Source organism: Anabrus simplex, chromosome 8 (assembly GCF_040414725.1).
Source record: "Anabrus simplex isolate iqAnaSimp1 chromosome 8, ASM4041472v1, whole genome shotgun sequence".
NCBI classification, from domain to species: Eukaryota; Metazoa; Arthropoda; class Insecta; order Orthoptera; family Tettigoniidae; genus Anabrus; species Anabrus simplex.
In genome coordinates this window covers 17,323,277-17,340,807 of record NC_090272.1, presented here as the reverse complement: position 1 = coordinate 17,340,807, position 17,531 = coordinate 17,323,277, and the positions used below count along the sequence as shown (strand labels likewise).

The 17,531-nt window shown below is 38.5% G+C and overlaps 1 protein-coding gene across 3 annotated transcripts in view; it reads left to right on the top strand.

Moving 5' to 3' along the window:
- Positions 1-17,531, top strand: part of LOC136879210 (uncharacterized) — a 1,250,431-nt gene that overhangs the window by 807,709 nt on the left and 425,191 nt on the right. For all 3 annotated transcript variants that reach the window (XM_067153008.2, XM_067153007.2, XM_068228965.1), the window contains one exon: positions 12,199-12,370. In XM_067153008.2, the coding sequence (XP_067009109.2) occupies positions 12,199-12,370 (172 nt within the window). The remainder of the gene's footprint in view (positions 1-12,198; positions 12,371-17,531) is intronic.

Sequence of the window (17,531 nt, the reverse complement as noted above, 5' to 3'; positions counted from 1 at the left end):
GAAAATCGGAGTACCCGGACAAAAACCTGTCCCGCCTCCGCTTTGTCCAGCAAAATTCTCACATGGAGTGACCGGGATTAGAACCACGGAACCCAGCGGTGAGAGGCTGACGCGCTGCCGGAGGCGAAATGTCTCATCATTGTATCAAGTGGAAATTTCTCATAATGAAGAGAAAAGTGGGATGTCATGATAATCTTGAGCCTGGATGAAAGGGTATTGTACGGTGTTTTGAATTTAGTTGGCAGTCTTAACTTTCCTTGTGTATTTTGGTGTTATTTATAACATCTATTTCACAATGTAATATGTCATCCAATTTCTAATTCAGTGACTATCTTTGGTATCTACTACCGGTACATAGAATGTGATTATTTTTATGTCATTAATGATAACACTTTAAATTTGAGTATGGAAATTTTCTTGATGGGAATTTCCTAAATCTTTGAATAACTCAGCAAAATGGCATTGTGGGCACACCAATGACCTCAACCAAAACATCCTAACATTAATTCTAATTAACTTTATTTTATTCTCCCCGATTTAATTGTATTTCATAAGATTCTCCATTATTGTTACCTGAGGGGAGCTTCTCCATCCGCATGTATTGTGAGTAGTAGCTTCATGTTTTATTTGTTGGTCCTTTTTCTTACTGCTGACCTTTCATTTTGCCATTTACATTATTAGTGAGTGAGGTTCTACACGTATTTATAATTCCGGCCTTTCCGTTGGTATGAGTCACGCAACACTAGGCCATGCCCCACATGCCAGCTGTGATCTAAGAACGTGCCAGCTATTTGGACATTGTTTGCCGTCCTTGACTCAATTTCTAGTAGCATTAATGAAACATTTTTTAGTACGTTACCATGCAATACATCTCAGAATTGTAGATCTCACTAAGAGCCCTATTTGAGTTTCATTTTATAGTTTACGTGTTGTGGACATCAAGATCTCTAGATGCCTTTAACACTTTTAATGTCATTAGATGTGTTTGTATTATGGCTGATGACGGCCAAACTATTTCCTTGACTAAAACTGTAATATAAATATTCCATAATATAGTATTTCTGTACTCTACCATTGACAGAGTTCAGACTGGGGCTGCGTGTCCCTGGGAAACTATTAATGTGAATTTCTACTTCATCTACTTGGCTGTCTCCTGTTTTATTTATACTTGACCCCTTCTTCTCAAATCTTTTCCAACTCAACCTTTGTCAAATGTTGGGCCCTCCGCCAAATGGAAGTGTTTAACACGCATAATAACCTCAGCCTTTGTGGGTGACGTTAAATTCCAAAAGTAACCAGGTGAACCTGACCCCTAAAGAGCACGTCCCCAGGTGGCAGATAGGGGTCCCTACTGTATGTAGGACTGTTTGAAATACCCAATACAACCAACGGACCAACAGGTAGCCCAATTCCTGGGGGCTTCAAAATACTGGTACACCCTCCCTCCAGGGGTCATAAATATGGAGGGCCCCTGCCCTGGGTTATCGGTGGAGTACCCAATGTCATCTACGACGGAGAAGATGAACTTTGTTACGGTGGAGATGGCGGAAGGGGCAAACCAGTAGTGTCTGTACTCCAGAGTAGTGGCTAGGAAAGGCGTCTGTCCCCATGTTACAGGCAACCTAATTTTGAACCTGGCAGTAAGTATGAAATGCCTTTGGGTGTGGCGAGCGCATCGCAACAATAGCCTATATGGATAAAGCAGATATGGTGCCTCGGAAAAGGTTAGGGCGTACCCTGCTAAAAGCGACGAACAGCTCTTTGGGTGCTGGGGAAACTGTGAGAAGTGGGCAACTAGCACCAAACTACACCAATATTGCGATAGTAAATGTCCTGACACTGACGGAAAAGACAGAGGAACTGGTTGACTTCAAAAAAGTATAAGATATAGCCATACTTGGACTGTGTGGGAACAAGAAGAGGGTTAGGGGAGGGATTTCTCTGAAAGAAGGATACAGATTGTATTACAGCGGAGGACCTAAAGCAAAAATGGAGTGGCCATCATACTTAGAAAATAAATCCAAGAACATGTGGATTATACAAAATGCGTCAGCGATAGGATGATGGTGATGAGATTCCCGTTTAAAAATGGAATGAAAGATCTATTTCAGTTGTATGCCCCACAAACTGGTTGCATAGGTGAACATCTAGAGGACTTTTTAGAGGAAGTGGAGTGACAGATAGAAGATAAGGAAGTGCTGTTGATAGGAGATCTAAATGCACAAGTTGGAATGGCAAGACAAGGAAAGTAAGATGTTGTAGGGCCCTTTGGATATGGAAATGTTAATCCAGAAGTCAAGCTGTTGGTGGATTTTTGCATGAGGAACCAAATGATTGTTGGAAACATCTGATTTAGGAAGAAACACAGTCAGCAGATTACAATGTATGGTTGGGGAGAGGGACGAACAAAGACCATGATTGATTATATAATCATTGAGAAAGAACAGCGGAAGAACCTTTTAGATGTTACAGCCATGCCTGAAGAAGCCTTTGGAGGAGATCATAGAGTGGCGATAGGAAAACTGAAAGAGGGAAAGATTGAAAAATCCCTATTAAGAAGAGAGAAAAGAATTAAAGTACGGAAGTTGACGGAAAAAATTATGCAATAAGAATTTAAAAGGGAAATAATACCCTCGGTACCCAGGACGGAGATGGGGAATGTTGAAGTTGAATGGAAAACACTTCAGGAAGCACTGGTTGGATGTGCAGAAAAGATATGTGGTAGAACGTCAGGAAATGTGAAAGACAAAGAGACACACTGATGGAATGATAGGATAAAGATTAAAGTGATGAAAACATCTAAGACTGAATAAAGTAGAAGAAAATATGTGGAGGCAAAGAATTTGGCGAAGAAAGTAGTGGAGGGAGAAAAGAGGAAACGTTGGACCTTATTCACAGAGTAACTGAGAAGCAATATGCAGGGCAGCAAGAATTTACTGTATAGTATCTTAAGAAACAAAATGAGAGATCAAGTAAACACCATATTTGTTAAAGATGAAGGCAGCGTAATATTAACTGTTCCGGGGTTACCCGCGGAATGCAGAGGTGGAAGAACGTGCCGGGGTGAATGGGTCTAACTACAATGTCAAGAAGTAAATTTAAAACGTAAACTGAAGGTTATATTTTTGAAGGCAACAAAATTAACAAATTCTCACTTAGTGAGATAACAATGACATTTTCGGTACCAAAAGACAATTGGAAACAAGATTTAGAAATTCCAAGATTTCAGAACTTTAACACTCTTGGGCTTCAAGCCCCAGGTTTTACAATTCTTGAGCTCCTAACTCAAATTTACAAAAAGCACAAATTTACACATGGGCAGAATCCCCCAATACATGGAGCGCTTGCTCCCAACTCAATATATCAAGCCTCCAAGAGGCACTTTTAGAACACTAGAAAAGAGCTGACGTGCTCTCAGTGTTCCAAGCCTATTCAAGGCAATATCAAAAAATAACCATCACTCGCCACCAAGGCACAACTTACAAAATTTGAAACAGGGGTATCTAGTACCCAACCTATTGGGCCGTAGCGGAAAAGAACAGGTTAAGTAAATGGCCCGAAACACAAATTGAATGGAGGCGTGTACTTGCACTCCTAGATATGAATTTTAAAAACCTAAAGGACACTAGGCCGATGAAACAGGGGCTATTCCCAAACTATGGAAGTGACTCGTATAAGAATAAATTAAGACATTACGGAAATGAAGAAAACAAGGTACAAAGCGTAGTCACCTCAAACCAATATGAAGGGGAGCTCGAGAGGGTATATAACTCTCTATCCCCGATTTACAGTTAAAGATTTTATGAAGTTATGACATAAGCCGGCCGAAGTTACGTTTTCAGAAAAGTAGGTTACCTAGTTAAGGTTTCGGACCTCTCCCTCGGGTTAAACTGCAGAGCTAGCAAGAAATAAAGATGTTAAGTGGCCATTACATTGTCGGAGTAGTGCTGCCTGATGAAAGAGGCGCTTTCCGCCTCCTGCTTGACACACACACTAGGTTAGATGACGATCAATTCGCCAAGAGACGTGAAAATCCGCAGTTTATAAACCCTCGGGGAAAGTTCGAGACCTTTCACGAATAATCAAGACACACCCACAGAATTTTATTGGTTAAATTCAAAAGTGACACTCATAATCGAGGAAGAAGCCTGTGATAGGCGGAAAATTAATTACAGAAATTAGGGATTGGCTAGATTCAAAACTGACGGAAAGAAAAGATAAATATTGCCAACCCAAAAATAAATGAACATCAATTAGTAAGAAAACTTATGAATACAAAAGTTCTTCAAATCAAAAGTTCTTCCACTTCGTACCAGGGTGCATCATCATAGGTTTTTGTAGTGATATCCGTTGAAGAAAGTCCAAACTTCTTGATGAATGGCAAACAAAACAAGTAGAAATTTACACAGTACATGAAACTTCACAATAAGAAAATTATATTTTAGTGGTGACCTCTTCAGAGTAAATTTATAAGTTGGTCCAGTTTCAATTTCACGGTTTCTCCAGCAGAGGAGTTCCTTTAATTTAAATGCACGGCTTTGAGGTGTACCTCCCGGTACATTAACAAAACCATAAAAATTAGAAATAGATGGAGAGAGTATTTTCAGAAGTTACTGAACAGGAGTACTAATGACAGTCATTCAATGGACCTTCAGGAAAGGGAAGTAGTTGATGAAGAAATGGATAAAAGAATCACAATGAATGAAATTGAAATGGCAGTAAGAAATATGAAGAATGGAAAAACTGCGGGAATAGATGAGATTTCAGTGGAGATGATAAAGGCAAGCTGTAGGCTTGCAATGGACATATCGAGTTTTCAGGATTGTCTGGGAAAATAAGGAGGTCCCTGAGGATTGGCAAAAAGGAATAATCGTCCCAATTTCCAAGAAATGCGATAAGGAAGTTTTGAAGAACTACAGAGGAATTACTGTAATATCCCATGTTGTTAAGATAATGGAGAGGATACTAGAAAATAGGACAAGGTAGAGTGTTGAAAATCAGATACAGGAAAATCAGTTTGGTTTCAGAAGTGGAAGGTCAACAATAGAGCCCATTTTCATTATGAGACAACTAATGGAAGAGCAATGGGAGTTTGGAAATGATATGGTGATGACATTCATTGACATTGAAAAGGCATATAATATTGTCCCCAAGACTAAACTTTGGGACAGTCTGGTGCAAAAAGGAATTGACAGGGAATATTAAAAATGATCATAGCAATGTACAAAGAATGTTGTAGTTGCATGCAAACACTAGTTTGCAGGACAAGTTATTTCGAAATAACTAGTAGGCTGAAAAAGGGAAGTGTTTTATCTCCAATCCTGTGTACAATAGTAATGGATGACATCATGAAAACAGGAAAAGCAACATATGGTGGAAGAGATATGAACATGTTGTTATTTGCAGATGATATTGTGATTTGGGGAGAAGAGGACATGAATGTTCAAGAACAGTTGGATGTGGTAAGTGGGAAGATTGAAGAATGTGGATTGAAAATAAGTGTGGAGAAGTGTAAAACTATTGTTATGACTAGAAGGGAGAAAGAACGGAAAGGTCATATTAGACTTGCAGACAGGCCCCTGGAAGTAGTGGAGACGTTCAAATACCTGGGGAGTGAATTAATGGTGAATATTCGCCTGGATGCTGAGATTAGTATGAAGATTCAAGCTGGAAGCTGTTTCTATCATAGTTTAGAAAGCATGTTATGGGACAAAGATGTGCCAATGGAAGCAAAGGAAACTATTTACAAGATGTACGTTCCCATAACAACTTACGGAGCAGAAACTTGGACGGTGAAAAAGAAAGATGAGAGTTGAATACAGGCAGCCGAAATGAAGTTCTTGAGGAGTATGATACAGAAGAGTAGAAGTGCCAAAATAAGGAATGAGAACATCCGGGAAAAAACTGGATTGGAAAAGATTAATGATAGAATAGAGAAGATGCTTTTGGGCACATAAAGCGAATGAGTGGTGAAAGAATGCCAAAAACGTTGATGGAAATGTAAATGCAAGGAAGGAGAGGCCGTGGACGACCTTGATTGAGATGGAAGGACACAATCTAACGCAGTATTAGAGAAAGAAACATGGACTGGGACACAGTGTTGGAGGAGGATTGGTGGAAAGACTGAAGAAAGTGGAGAGGAACCACATTTGTCCCTACCCGGCTACGGCTGGTTACTGTAATGGGAATGATGATGATGATGACGAATAGTACATATATTACCATTTTTACTTAACTAACAACACACAGCCTCCTAGATCTTAAAGCTGCCAAGTTTCAAAAAATAAACCAAACAACTCATTAATAGTCATGGTAACATCCGTTCAAACAAACTGACAAGTTTGTATTAATCCAGATGTCTTGAACAGTCGTTCCCCTTTGTGTCCTGTGTACTACACTCACACAACACATGCTGCTCAGTCATCCTTTCACTGTCTGAAATAGAAGGTTTACTCTCTGGCTTCTGAGAGGTGGCAGAGCTACAGCACCTGGAGTACCTACGACTTCCTGAAAATTGTTAGCATTATGTTACTAACCAATACACTACCTTGAATCTGAGTTACATTATCACAAATATTGTCTTCGTCAAAGACCTCGAAATTGCACAAAAGTCATTACTGAAACTTGTAATATGAATTCTATATTTATCATGCTCACAACTGCCAGATTTTAAGTGGGCAATAGTTTCCCTCCCGAGAGGTGAATAATTCATTTCCCGTGCTGTTGCCTTCAAGAAGTATGATCGCTGTGATCTTCCTTCACAGTACGTTCAGATCCATTCCTTCGAGCGTACTGTTATCCTTCTGTGAGCTCATGACTTCAGGCCTACTGGTAAACTATATTCTTACTTCTGTTTAAACACAAGGTAATGTGACACTTTGCTTGAAGGTGCACTTTTTAGCCAGGTTATTTGGTTTAATGCAAATCAAACAATATTTCTTATCCTTAATAGTTTTAAGTTTTTGTCAGAGGGGCACATCACATGCTTTATAGCAGTCAGTGATGCGATGATGTACATAACAGGGAAATTTACAAGCAAAATGTTTAATTTCCTGCAATGAGAGTAAACCCTTTACTGTAGGAATATTTTACGTTCAACAGGATTTAGGGCTGCTATCTTTCTGCACTTTCTTTGCCCTATCAACCGACTGTTTAAAACCAAACATGGCATCATGGATACTTTCATCATTTTGAACTTCAGCCTTCATGAAGGACATATAGCCGTTGTTCTGCATGAGATATATCACCATAATATAATGGACATTACTGCCAAACTCTTGAAACTTCTTCAGTCATGCATGATTCTAATCAAAGGATTGCTGCACATTTCCCTGTTGTGAAACCAAGAGATTCAAGTGCCACTAAATGAGACTCCAGCTTATCATACATCTCCATGACTAGCAGAAAGGTCAAACTGAGAAGATCCCTGATGTACACTTCATTAGAAGATTCTCCCTACCAAAATGTTCTTGAAGTGGTTTTATCACTGACATGTAATTATCATCTGTAGCTAGAAGACTGTCTGTCATCATCATCATCATTGTACAGTTGATTCGTTTGTTGCAGAAACAGCACTTCTCCACTTTTTGACACTATATGAGTTATTAATACTGCCATGATTAATGCACGAAGTGCTACCATTTTGTGCAGAAAAAAACACTTCTACCATATATCTCTGCCTGTCAGTCGCGAATGAAAGTTTCCGTTATTTGCAGAAAGAACACTTATCCTGGAGAGGTGTTGTTTTTACTTCAAACCAGCCCGCTTCACAAAGCAGTTGTGTCAGTTCTTACACTTGAGTCGCTAGGAAAAGCTGTGAAAAGAGATGCAAAAGTCGCGTTTCATATAAATCAATTTATAGAGTTTCAGTATGAGGCAAATCATGTCTTAGGAAGATACTGGATTGATGGACTGTGCGTTCATACTTTCAAGTTGCTTATTTCTGCAACCCGTCTCCCTGTGTTACCAACTAGACTTGCTTATCCACAAGGCTGTGTTTCATTAAATGAAAAGAAATTAGCAGACATGAAGCAGTTGGAATCTTACATACCAGAAGTACATCATGAGTTTTATAATGAACTGATTGCATGGACAACATCAGCGCAATAGAAGTGAGAAGCATTGTTCAAAGATAAGAGACTTACATGTTACTTGTATTATATTGTGTTGTTTTGTTTTACGAACTTTTGAAAGGAACATAAAAGGAGTATTCTTCTGTTTATTTTTCTATACAATGTAGTCTAATCATAGTATGTGCAAACAAGTAAGTCTTACAAATAACTATCAATAACTATTAAATACTTGGTTTAAACACTGTATTTCCTCAGTACAGATGTTCTTTTTGAAATTGAAATGACGTTAAAATCAATGTTACACTTCCTTATATTCTTATTAATGGTGTTTGTTGCAGAAACAGCACGTCTCCACTATTTTCAACAAAGTCTGTACAGGGACGTATTGGACTAATTCATACAAACAACCTATCTTTCATAGTAATTTCAACAGTAAATAAGCATAATAAATATCGGAAGGATAGAAATGACATGGCACACTACAGACAGTTTTTCCTATTTTCTGAACAATTTGGTACGTTGGAGAAGTGTCGTTTCTGAAACAAAGGATTCTGTTCCAGTTTCCTGTTAATGAGCCTCTTCCTGTCCATATACAACTTGTCATGGAGAACATCATCCACTGCCCATCCTCTGGTAACTAGATCAACCTTGAACATGTCCATACATCAGGTTTTAGGTCTTTCTGCAAGTCTTTTTTCCCTCCACCTATCTTTCCAAATTTCAAATTTATTCTGGCTGTTTTTGTAGGTTCCATCCTCATCACATGCCCATACTCAATCATTCTATGAATTCACCATAGAACATACAAAATTTTATTTCGGCAACATTTGCTAAATCTTCATTTGGGATAGACTGTCAGTCTAGGGAATCAATTTTTTAAGCGCCGTACCTTCAACAATTCGTACTTACTATCATACTCATCAGCCAGTAGCACCTCTTCATCTAGTTCTTCCTCACTAGCACCGTTGTCCAACATCCATTCCCTAACCTCTTCATTCTGGGCATTTATATTCTCGATATATTGTTTCAAAAAAGCAAATACTGCACAAGCTTCTTCATATTTCTTCTCTTCAAGTGCAGCAGAATGTCGACTCTTCTTCTACTTTTAATCTTCTCCATTGCAGAATTAATCATAAAACACTGACAAAAAACCTATTGTGCCATTACAGTTGAATGCCAAATGTCAAATGTTTGGCTCTCCACAAAATGGAAAGATAAAATAACTGAACTCTAATAGTACAGGGTGAGTCAGAAGAACAGATACATGTTTAAAGATAGAATAATGGCACTGTCAGACACTCGAGGCTCCTTAGTATATGCACACAACAATGCGGCAATGAAATTGATTACATTATTAACCAAAACAGCGCTGAATAAGCAGTAGCAAGTTACCGTAGCTGCAACGGTGATTTGCTTTTTTAGAATGATCGTGAGGCTGTGAGATGCGTGAGACATGATTTAAACATAACATTGCTACTGTTGACTGCTGACAGTATGAAAATTCAGAAGGGAAAACTCCTGGAAGACTTCGCAGCAGCGCTGATACAACAACAGAAAGGATCGTGGAAGCATTCGGGTATAGCTCCCGGAAACCAACACACCAAGGTGCATGTTAACTTGACATCAGTCAGTCCAGTGTGTCTCGTGTTTTGAGACGTGAGAAGTACAGAACTTTCAAGCCGATTCGTGTTCATGAACTAAGTGAAGATGATACTGACAGGTGGTTACAACTGTGTTAAGGGAATGTGAAACTGACGAATCTTGGTACAAAAAATTGCATATTGTAGATGAAGCTGTGCTCCAGGTGAATGTGTATAAATCGGCACAACTGTAATTATTACGTGGCAGAAAATCCTAAACTTATTGAGCACATGAAGCACGGATCAGAAACAGTTTGGGCAATGATTGGATGGGATGATGGATGCAAATTCTGGGACAGACAGTTAATGATGAACATTATTGTGAAACCCTCAATGAAGTGATGGAAAGTGTTCAGCACAAACATTGTGTATTCCAACACACCCTGACTATGCTATTGCAGCGAGGGAAAACATGTGGGACTTGTGGGCGGGAAAGAGAGGGCCAGCTTGCTCTGTGAAAACCGTGAGATATCGACATGCAGAAAACAGTAATTCCGTCTCTACCGTTGTTTATGTATCAGAAATCAATGTGCGATTTTCAAAAGTGCTGGCGACTATACTGTGGTGTTAACGTCGAAAAGTTTGAGGCAATTATGTGCCTCAGTATTGTTGATGATTTTTGTTGCATTGTTGTGTGTGTCTTGACATTCTAATGGGGTCATTCTTTTATCTGTAAAGCAATCGGTCAAACATAGAGTGACATTTCTGATTCACCCTGTACTTACGTCACCGTTCTTACTTAACTAACAACCTCCTAGAAGTTAGAGGTTGCCAAGTGTGAAAAAATAAACAAAATATCTCAGTCAGTCCACCAAGACTCGTGTCGGTCTGTCGTGTGATATCTGAAATGCCTGCGAACATGAACATTCAAAAGTATTTATTCTTGCAACATTTTAGCCCTCAATCATCTATTCATTATTCTATACGACAGCAGATCTATGTATTTTTCTGGGTAAAATGCCCCATTTTCAAAAATGAGTCAAACATTTTAATACAAAATTTGTTGCAGATTTCCACTTATTTTCTTGTAGCACTCCTCGTTGTGTTTTACTCAAATGTCTCTGAACTCCTAGAATTTCTTTTGCTTGTCCTCTTTGTTGAACCTTCTCAATTTCCCTTCTATGTTGTTTCATGAACTGTTACACTTCTGTCTACATCATCATCATTGCTTAGATGTTGTGGACCAAATATAGCAGCAGGACTTGAAGTTTATATTTGTAGATGTGCCTTTTTATTTTCCTTGCAATGTGTTACAACACAACATGTTCAGGTGGATTTTTAATTTCAAGTGCTCTGTTGCTCAGGGAACTTTCTGAATCATTTGTGTCTTTTTCAGCTTAATAAGAAAATTTTGTTTTATTTTTAAAGTTCATCTTGAAATTCCTTTGTCAAATAAATAGATACATTTAACTTTTATTTTTGTTTCCACTTCATTTGTTAATAGAGGATGATTAGCAAGTCATAATATCAGCATCACCACTTTCACTGTCCTTATATGTACAGGTTATATTTAGAATAACGTTTTACAACTTTCTTGGTTTAAAGCCCTTCAGAGCTCAAGATTTTAAAATAGTAGGTACTGATAATGTTTGCATTAGTGGTGTTATCAAGTAACTGACCTGAACCAATAGATGGAAAAGTGCAAGCAGAACAAATCTGATTTAGTGAATGCCATTCAAGTATTATCTCCCATTGCATTTTCATTGTGTTTTTCACCCAAACACGATCCATTTTTATTTTCTAACCGGATCATCAACCCCTTTGACTGTTAATCGGCCTCACAGTGACTTTTCTCAAGTAATGAAGTTGAAAGCACTTTTTTTACATGATTATAGATTACATGAACATTCAAAAAGTATTTATTCATGCAACATTTTAGTCCTAAACAGACCTGCAGCACTGCTCGACTTCTTCATGATACTCTTGACATCTGGAACATACACCATTACTGCACATGACTTGAATGTGAAATGAAGCTTACACCAGTTGTGCAGTTAATGGCTCAGAGAAGTGTGTGAAGAAGGAGACAAGGACTCCCCATCTCAGTTCTTCTTTGTCCATCCCTGAAGTTCCCAGCTTCATCAGTCATTTTCACAGATCTTCAGTCTTCATGTGTGAAGTACAAAGATAAGAAGAAAGCTGAAAAGGAAAGAAACATAATATAAAGATAAATACAAAGGAAAGGAGTAAACAGTAAAGAGAGGATTAGGGACCCAAAAACAGCACATTTCATTGAGGACCAGGTAGTTTAGGGAGACCTCATTCACCGCTCCAGCAACAATGGATACAGTGAGAGCAATGACACTCTACTCCCTTCCTCATCGCCCTACAACTATTCACTAATTATGAGAGAAGATACGAGCAATGTGATAACATTTCAATGACATTTGTTTTCTGGTGTTGTTGGTGGTTCATTGCATTGTTCTTGTTTCTGTGTTGTGGGATTGTGAACACTGTTGATATAATTATTACTTTTATAAATTTAGGCTGAGAGGAAAAAGATCGAAAGAATGAAAATAACCCACGAGAAGGAACTGAAAAATCGTGATCAGGAGCTATCAACGTTGCGAACCAAGATTCGCTCCCTGGAGAGTAATACTGGGGTCAACAGCAAGAAGATTAATGAAATCAAACAAGAATATGAGGCTAAAATTGACAGTAAGTACTCCATTAATTAATATGAGATTGTTGTTCCCACACCTTCAGTGTCGAAAAATAAAATTCTACATCAAATTACATCTGAATATCCAGGAAATGTTATAATTATCTTCTGTTTTGGTTGTTTGTTGGAATTAAACATGAGCATATTTTACTATTTTTTATTGTTTAAGATGGTATTTTTTATATATTGCACAAATAAATTATTGTACTTTGCTCTGCCGTTACTTCTGTAAATGTGTTTGTGGCATTTTGATGAAACTCAAACCTGAGCTTATGCTCGTTGTATCTCCACTGTCTTAGCACTTAGCTTTCTCCCCTCACTGTTCTTACAAGTTTCCAAGGCTTTGTAATTACATTAAGAGTTCAGGAAGAATGCTTCTGTAGCTCTACTGAAAAGTGTGCAGAGTTAAGGTAGTTGCTATGAATGTTCAGCGCATAGCGACACTGCTAGACACAAAATTAGCTCAACAAAATAGGCATGTAACTAAAGCCTCATCATCCAAAAACCTGTGTGAGATGATAGTAGCTGCAAACATTCCTCTCAATGAAATGAAGAATGAACACTCCAGAAGTAAACAGCACACTTGTTTTTTATTTATGTGATAAATATTTATTTATATTTATTTTAATCTAAAGGAAGGAACGCTGAGGAAAAATCAAAGTTCACTGGAAGGCATCAGCAGTAGTTTAGGTGCTTACATGGGTGCTGCCTGTTGATGAGATGGTGGTGGTGATTATTGTTTTAAGAGAAAGTACAAATGGGCAACCATCCTCTAATCAGACAGAAAAATTAGAAGGGGTCCAACACTTCAGAAAATGAACGTATAAGGTAAAGAAAGACAACGGGTCTCAAAATGAAAGACTCCCTAGGCCTCGAGTGCTCTAATAATATTGGGGTCAGAAAAGAACAAAAGTTGACGGAGGGAGATGGGATAGTATAGATGAAAGCGAGGAGCCTGGCACAAGTAAGTGCAAGCAATTGCTCGTCAACCCACGCTGCCAAGTTAAGAACCGTGCGTGTTATTCTACTGCCCACACGCACAGGGGTTATTAATGAGAACACAGATGCTGGTGGGACATGATGTTGTTATTGGGACTCTGTTTCCTGATTGTATTGCTGATGTATTTTCACTACATTCTGAATTGCTGGATGCTATCAACCATTTTGCAGCAGGAATTTTTTCACAGTGCCATGAAATTGCTGTAAAAAGGTGAAGTTAAGTGGACACAAGAAGATTCTCTTGCCGAACATTGTGCAGCTCTGTTGACAGTATGTTCCTCAAGGCTCCATCGAGGGTTTGTTTCAGTTCCAGATTCTTCAGTCTGCTGAAACTAATTTTGATTAAATAACTGTGGAAGCTGATGGAAAGAGAAAACATTTGGTAACATCACACTCAAATAGTTAGAAATATGAAATCTGGAACCTGTCTTCATGATGTCCTCTACTGCGAGGTTTGTCATTGGCGCGGGCCGAAATGGCTCTAGTTGCACCTCGTTACGCCCCTCCCCTTGGTTAGGGAACTCTTTTGGAACAGTGCGTTTGAGCAGTAGTGTCACCCCCTCCCATTTCCAGATAATGCAAGTTAATGAACAGCAACGCCAATATTAATAATGATAATACACAATTTAATTTTCAAATTCGAAGGAATTAAATTAATACACAGAACAAACACACAGACACAAGAAATGCATATTCCAATAATAGTAACCAAAACATGCTGACCATTACAATATTAAGAAATAATCTCATTCCGAGGACGAAACAATTTACAACTCAACAGCCTACTTAGCTACAAGGCTTGAAACTTCAGTATTTAGAGTTTAGATAAGGAGAATGTCTTTGTTATTGCATCTTTACTGACTACTGGGTCCTTACAACTGGCTAATTACTTCGTTGTTGAGAGTGGAACACATTGGGAAACCCACATTCTTTCAGAAATAACAACCGTACTCCTATTGACGAAAGTAGCTCTGCACAACGATGGCCTAAGATTGGAATAACCCTCTGTAATACAAATGATACCGTGTTGTGTGATGTAGCTTTATCACTCTTCAGCTACTGAATTAAGAAACAATCATTGGGTCTGCGGGGTCCTTATCACCACAACTGGATTTGACTTTGTTTAGATTAATCTATCATTATCATTGTGTCCGACTCATTGGCTGAACGGTCAGCTTACTGGCCTTCTGTTCAGAGGGTCCCGGGTTCGATTCCCGGCCGGGTCGGGGATTTCAACCTTAATTGGTTGATTCCAATGGCACGGGGGCTGGGTGTATGTGTTGTCTTCATCATCATTTCATCCTCATTACGACGCGCAGGTCGCCTACGGGAGTCAGATAGAAAGACCTGCACCTGGCGAGCCGAACCCGTCCTGGGATATCCCAGCACTCAAAGCCATACGACATCATCATCATTGTTATCGTAATTTGAATTGTTTTTAAAAACTATTTAGCGAGAGTTTGTTAAGGGGTTGGTTAGTTTTCCTTTAAGTTTACGTGGATGGATTTCCATTCATAATTCTATCATTCTTCCTATTATTATCATCAATTTTTTTTGGTCTAATGTGATTTTTGTAATTTTCTGTTAATAGGTTGGCTACTATTCCTTTAATCTTCTGTTACGTAATTTATGTGAACAGCTTTCATGGAACTATATTCATAGTTTTTTTTACAAGTGAATGGACCACTAAGGATCACGCTACAACTTCATTTCTTTCTCTTCGTGCTGAGTTTCTCTGTGTACAACACTCCCTCATGTGTTCGCTAGCCTGCTTCCGTTGTTCATCTGTCCAAGCTCTTCTGGCCTTCTTAGTTCTTCCTGTGGCTGAACCCCTTACATTTTTTTCGGTGTGTTCCTAAACATATTCCTTTCTAACAGCTGGACTTCCGAGATGCGGAACCTTTCCATATCCTTCTTCGATTCCTTAATCCATGCTAGCTGTCTTTTTTCTCCAGAAGTAATCAAATATCTGTTTGATAAGTCTGCGTCCATTCTGTGCAGATGTCCGAGAAATGCCAGTCTCCTTTCCTTCATGGTCTCTGAAATTCTTTCCGCCTTCTGGCAAACTTCTTTGTTACTCCGAAGTTTCCATCCACTTTCAGTTTGGACAGCTCCGATAATGTTTCTGAGGGTTCTTCTTTCCAGGACCTCTAGCTTCTCAAGCTTGTAGTTCATGGACAGGCATTCACTGGCATACAGTCATTCTGTTTTGACCGCGGTGTTGTAATGTTTTAATTTGGAATTCCAGGATAAGCACTTCTTATTGTAGATGTTTTTTGTCGAGCCGTATGCTCTCTCCATTTTTGAGATCCGATCTTCCACTGTAGCTTTTTCTAGTCCATTCTCCTGTATGGTCTCACCAAGGTACTTGAACTTCTTGAACCTTTCTATCCATCCTATCTCTGTTTCCAGGAATTTTGGTCCATCTTTGATGTTCCTCATGAATTTGGTCTCTTCTGCTGAGATCCTCAGTCCTGTTTGGCTGGGGATTCTTTCGAAGAGGTTGCAACCTCTGAACTTTCTGATAGTATAGCAATGTTGTCAGCAGAAGCCAATCACTTGACTTTAATCCCTCCTGATTTTCTCCCTGGACAGACCGGGATTATCCCTTGATGTTCGAGTTCTGAGTTCCACATTATCACTATCTTTTCTAAGACACAGTTGAATAGGAGCGGGGATAGTCCATTGCCTTGCCTCATGCCTCTTTTGATTTCAAATGATTGTGAAAAATGCCTGAAGAATTTTACCTTGGAGGTTGTGCTTGTTAAGGTCTGTTTGATTATACTTGTTGTTGTTGTTTGAGTCATCAGTCCATAGACTGGTTTGATGCAGCTCTCCATACCACCCTGTCTACTTACTCGTTTGGTTTTGAGTCCAAATTCCCTAATGATCTTACCCAAGGTCTCTTTGTCCACCGTATCTGTGGACACTCAGCATTTTGTGCTGGAATATTGACTTCAGGTTGAATATTTGTCCAATACAGGAGTGACATTTCCTAAACCCTGCTTGGTATTCCCCTAGTTGTTGGTCCAGATTCGCATCTGTTCTATTAAGAAGCAGTTTTGAGAGGATTTTATAGGCGATCGGGAGTAGGGACACGCCCTTATAGTTTTTGACACCCTGTTTGTCCCCTTTCTTACGCAGCGGATGGATAAGTACTGTTTTCCATTCTTCTGAGTTTGTCTTTACTTAAGCATTTAACAAAACGCAAGGTTTCATTTCTATTAGAGCATAGTAGGATAAAGTAATACTTAAGAAATAATCTTCTGTCTATGCGTTTCACTTTGTTGGTAATTCTTTAGTACGGTAGTTCTTGCGAATTTCAAACTTTAGACCTAATTGCAATTTTCATTTCTATTTGTGCTTAATAATAACCTATTGTAATTAGGATACGTCTAAACGTAGTTTAAAAACTGTCGTAGTGAATTGTAGTGACTTATTAGAAATTAGAGTGCTTATTCTATTATTTTGAGTAGTCTTGCGAATTTCAAACTTTAATTGTAATTTCCATTTCATATTGTGCTTAGTAATAACCTGTTGTATTATAATTAGGATACGTCTGAACGTAGTTTAAAATCATTGTAGTGTATTATAGTAGGTATCTTATTGTAAATTAGTGTGTTTATTATATTACTATATCTGTAGTATCTATAATAACTGTGGTATCTGTATTAACCCTCTTACTAGAATTCTGTTGCAGTCATTTGGGTAGACTTAACTGCAGTTTAGAATTCTGTAGACCTAATTCTTGTGTATTACTTTCGGTTTTCAGTAATTAACAGCAATTTCCATTCTGTTAGGGTGTTGTAGAAAAAAGATTCATACAACTTAGCAGTGTAGTAGTAGCTTATATTAATTAATTACCTTGTTGTTGTGTGATCTTTGTGAACTATCCTAGACAATATTTCTTTCCTTCCTTTTATAGGCTATATTTCTTTCCTTTCATTTTTATTTTGCACAGAATACGTTATTTTATATTTACTTTTCTTCCTATTATTCCTTAAATAATGGCTAAGGACTGCAAGTGTGGGAACTGTGGCTGTGGCCAGGCTTTAAGGAGTATGAGGGAGGAGTTGGACACCTTGAGGGAGATAATTAGGATTCTCTCAGAGGACAGGAAAGAAAGTAGGCCTCCCTCAAATAATGTGCAGGATACAG